This window comes from Nicotiana tomentosiformis, chromosome 8 (genome assembly GCF_000390325.3).
Source record: "Nicotiana tomentosiformis chromosome 8, ASM39032v3, whole genome shotgun sequence".
Taxonomy (NCBI): Eukaryota; Viridiplantae; Streptophyta; class Magnoliopsida; order Solanales; family Solanaceae; genus Nicotiana; species Nicotiana tomentosiformis.
This window is the reverse complement of record NC_090819.1, coordinates 57,967,989-57,972,474: the sequence shown is the minus strand read 5'-3', so window position 1 is coordinate 57,972,474 and position 4,486 is coordinate 57,967,989. Positions and strand designations below refer to the sequence as shown.

Sequence of the window (4,486 nt, the reverse complement as noted above, 5' to 3'; positions counted from 1 at the left end):
TTTAGGAGATTTTGGAGGCAAGAACAAGAGAGAGAAGACGGAGAATTTTCTAAGAGTTTTCATCATCTTCTTCTTACTTCCATTGTTGATTATGAATTGTTATAATGAATTTTTATCTATTAGTATGAGTAGCTAAACCCATCATCTAGGGTTGATGGAATCAATTGTTGGATGAAGTTTTGACTATGTTTCGATATAATTGAGCCGTTCTTATTCTATGATTGTTCAACTATGTGTTGTGTTGTGATTAATTGAAAGGGCTCTTGATTAATCGTGTCTAGTTACCTTGTGTTGCTTGAGAAAGAACACTAGGTTAGATTGTTGTTGAACAATACCACTCTCGGGTAAGTTAAGAGATTAGTTACTTGAATTTAAAAGCGGGGTTAGAGATAACGAAGCTTTGGTGGGATAATTCTGAGTTGCATAAATTATTAACTAGAGTAGTTCGAGAGAATGCTACTAGTAAATTATCGTAATTGATCGAGAGATAATTACGGTAGCCCGGAACTCATAATCCTCATAGAGTATTACGGCGAGATTATAGCTAACGTGTTAGGAATTAGTCCGGTAATTGGGAAAATCAATAGCCCTAGATCCTTTTAGTCTTTGAATTCAACCTTATTCTTGATTATTGCTAATTTTGTTGTCATTTTTCATTAGATAAATAAATTTCACTTATGCTCTATTAAAAATCTTGCATTCGAAAATTGTCTGAGCTTATCATTAGCATTGTTAAAAGTTGTAGTAAATATGTTAGTTCCCTGTGGGATTCGACTCCGGACTTGAACCAGATTATATTTGCAGCGACCGCTTAGTCCTTTTTACAAGGCATAGTTGGGCGTGATCAAATTTTAGCGCCGTTGTCGGGGAACCAACGGTGTTATTTATTACAACTTAGAAGAATTGCTAGGATTCTTAGTTTAGATCAATTTCCTATGGTGTTAAAATTTTTCCATTGAAATTCTCACGTTTGAAATCTTCTGTGACTCAGGTGTATGCCTAGAAACTCTTTGAGGACTGGTGAACTTTTTGAAGGACTCTCAGACCCCGAGAAAGCATTCAGGGCATTGAATTGGGCCAACAAGAAGAACAAACAGTTAAAACAAAAAGACCAACATGAAAGTGAAATGGACAACGTGGACGACGTCAACGGAAACAATCGGAATGATCGTGTTAACCCAAACAATGGAGTGGTGGCACCTCTTGTGTCGGAAGCTGCTATTTATGATTGGGCACAACCAACTGCTGATAACCTGGCCATCGCCATTGCTGTTCCTCAGATACAAGCGGAGGCATTCCAGATTACCAACAACATGCTGCACCTGTTGCAGAATAAGGGACTGTTCTCCGGGGCATACATCGAAGACCCACAACAACATTTGAAGAACTTCCTATCAATTTGTGTGACTCAAATACAACCGAGTGTGACTCCGGAAGCAATTAACCTATTACTGTTCCCATTCTCAGTGACTGGAGAGGCTCAAACTTGGCTGAATTCGCTCCCAATAGACTCCATTGCTAGTTGGGAAGAATTAGTCAAGCAATTCTTAAACAAGTTTTATACTCCCAACAAGACTACAAGGCAAATTGATGTGATATTGCAGTTCAGGCAGAAACCGACTAGGACCTTGCAAGAAACCTGGGAGAGGTTTAAGGGTATGCTAGTGAAGTGTCCACACCATGGCATTCCAAATCAGATGCTGGGACAGAGATTCTACATGGGTTTGGAAGACAGTTTGAAGGCCAATGTAGATGCTTCAGTTGGGGGTGCATTTTTTAGCAAAACGTTCACAGAGTGCAAGATTCTTCTCGACAAGATGGCTCAAAATTCAGGTTGGGTGACTAGAGGTACGACACTTACACCAATAGTGCATTCTGTTGCTCTTGACCCAAACAATTCCAATGCAGAGAACATAACCACTCTCATGACCCAGATGAGCTTACTGACAAAGAAAATTGATGAGATGGGTACAAAGCAAGTGCACATTGTTGATACAACAAATGGAGGCTTGTGCACTCCTTGCATAAACCAGTCATATGTGTGCTCGTGGAGTGGAGAGAATAACAACCAGGGCTTCAGAGAAGACATGAATTATGTCAACAATTTTGGAGGTCAGAGGCAAGGTGGGCAACAATGGGGACCAACACCAAACCAGCAGTACAGACCAAACCAGCCACAACACAACCCCAATCCAGGAAGCGCACGACCACAAGGCCAAGTCGTGCCTTATCAAAGGCAACAGGGCTATAATCAGCAGCACCAGCAACAGTTGGCCTACCAACCACCTCATAAACAATAGGACAACAACATGATAGAAATCAGGGGCATGCTGCAACAACTCATTGGGACAAATGGTAAGATGCAAGAAAAGTTAGCAGCACATGATTCGGCAATCAAAGGCATTGAAACTCAATTGGGACAACTGTCTATGGCCTTGAACAATCGCCCACAAGGAACATTGCCTGCAGATACAAATATTAACCCAAAGGAACAAAACCCAAATCAGCTAATGGCAGTGAGTCTCAGGAATGGAAGAGATTTAGACAGAGAGCAAGCAGTTTCTCAATCTAGGAGAGAGACTATGCCAACTACTCCAGTTACATTAGAGGCAGATGAGTCAGCAGAGCTCACCGAGGTTGTAATTGAACAAGCACAAGTTGACAAGGGTAAGGAAAAGGAAGGTGAACAACTCTCAGAACAGGTGGTAGAAAAAGCTTCCAACAAAGAAAAGACACCAAGCAGTGGGTAGAGGTTGACTCCTGCACCATTCCCTCATAGATTGGCAAAGCAAAAGAAAGATGATCAATACAGGAAATTCATGGAAATGTTTCGACAAATTCAATTGAATATTCCACTGATGGATGCTTTGAGGGAAATGCCAGGGTATGCAAAAATGATGAAGGACCTGATGTCGTGAAAATTTGACTTCCAGGACCTGTCCACTATAACTTTGACACAGACTTGCAGCGCGGTAGTGACAAGACCTATGGCTCAAAAAGTGTCTGATCCAGGTAATTTCACTATCCCATGCACCATTGGGAGTTATGTTTTTGCTAAAGTATTGTGTGACTTGGGGGCCAGTATAAACTTGATGCCCTTGGCAATCTATACAAAACTGGGCATTGGCAGAGCTAGACCGACCTCAATGTTATTGCAACTGGCTGATTGCATAGTCAAAAAATCGATAAGAATTCTTGATCTTATTCAAGTGGGGAAGTTTGTATTCCCTGCAGACTTCGTCATTCTTGACTGTAAAGTGGATGAAGAGATACCCATCATTCTGGGAAGGCCGTTCCTAGCCACTGGTAGATCATTGATTGATTGTGAGACTGGAGAGTTGAAAATGAGGTTGAACAATGAAAAAATAATATTCAACGTTCAACAATCCATGAGGAGACCCAGCGAATTTGCAAATTGCTCGCTAGTGGAGGTCGTGGATGTGATACTGCAAGAGGAGGATGAGACCCTTAATGTCAGGGATCCGCTAGAAGCTTGTTTGATGAATTTGGAAGAGATGGATGGTGAAGGGCTGGCGGAGTGGGTCATGGTTCTCGAGGGTCAAGGGTTCTAGAAAAGGGAACCTCAGTTCGAGCCCCTACGCTTAGAAGAAAGAGCAACACCACCTACAAAATCATCAATAGAGGAGCCACCACAGTTGGACCTGAAACCACTTCCATCCCACCTCAAGTACGCTTTCTTAGGGCCTAATTCTACTTTGCTTGTTATTTTATCATCTGGTTTGCTAGCTGTGCAGATAGAACAACTCTTATAGGTGTTACAAGAATGTAAGACTGCTATTGGTTGGACCATGGTAGACATAAAGGGTATCAGTCTAGCCTTTTGTATGCACAAGATTCTCTTGGAAGAGGGGTACAAACCTTCCAGAGAGCATCAACGACGGCTGAACCCAAATATGAAAGAGGTGGTGAAGAAGGAAGTGATCAAGTGGCTGGATGCGGGTATCATCTTCCCCATCTCTGACAATAACTGGGTCAGCCCTGTTCAGTGTGTGCCGAAAAAGGGAGGAATAACGGTCGTACAAAATGAGAACAACGAGTTGATCTCGACTCGTATAGTCACGGGGTGGAGGATTTGCATGGACTATCGGAAATTGAACACAGCCACCCGGAAGGACCATTTCCCTTTGCCTTTCATTGACCAAATGTTAGACAAGTTAGCTGAGCGGTCTCACTTCTGTTTCTTGGATGGATATTCGGGGTACAACCAGATCTCAATAGCCCCTGAAGACAGAGAGAAAACATCCTTCACTTGTCTGTATGGCATCTTTGCCTTTCGGAGAATACCTTTTGGACTTTGTAATTCGCCGACTACATTCTAGCAGTGCATGTTAGCCATTTTCACTGATATGGTTGAAGACATTATGGAGGTGTTTATGGATGATTTCTCCGTGGTGGGGGATTCATTCGAAGATTGTCTTCAGAATTTAAGAAGAGTGCTCAAAAGATGTGTGGAGACAAATATGGT

The 4,486-nt window shown here is 42.1% G+C and overlaps 1 protein-coding gene across 1 annotated transcript; it reads left to right on the top strand.

Annotated features, from left to right (window-relative positions):
* Nucleotides 1-2,309: 2,309 nt before the first annotated feature.
* LOC138897520 (uncharacterized) lies at nucleotides 2,310-3,572 on the top strand. Its single transcript, XM_070183496.1, has 3 exons — nucleotides 2,310-2,702; nucleotides 2,813-2,884; nucleotides 2,934-3,572. Exons 1-3 carry the CDS (start codon nucleotides 2,310-2,312, stop codon nucleotides 3,570-3,572), a joined length of 1,104 nt encoding a protein of 367 aa, XP_070039597.1.
* The last annotated feature ends 914 nt before the right edge of the window (nucleotides 3,573-4,486 follow it).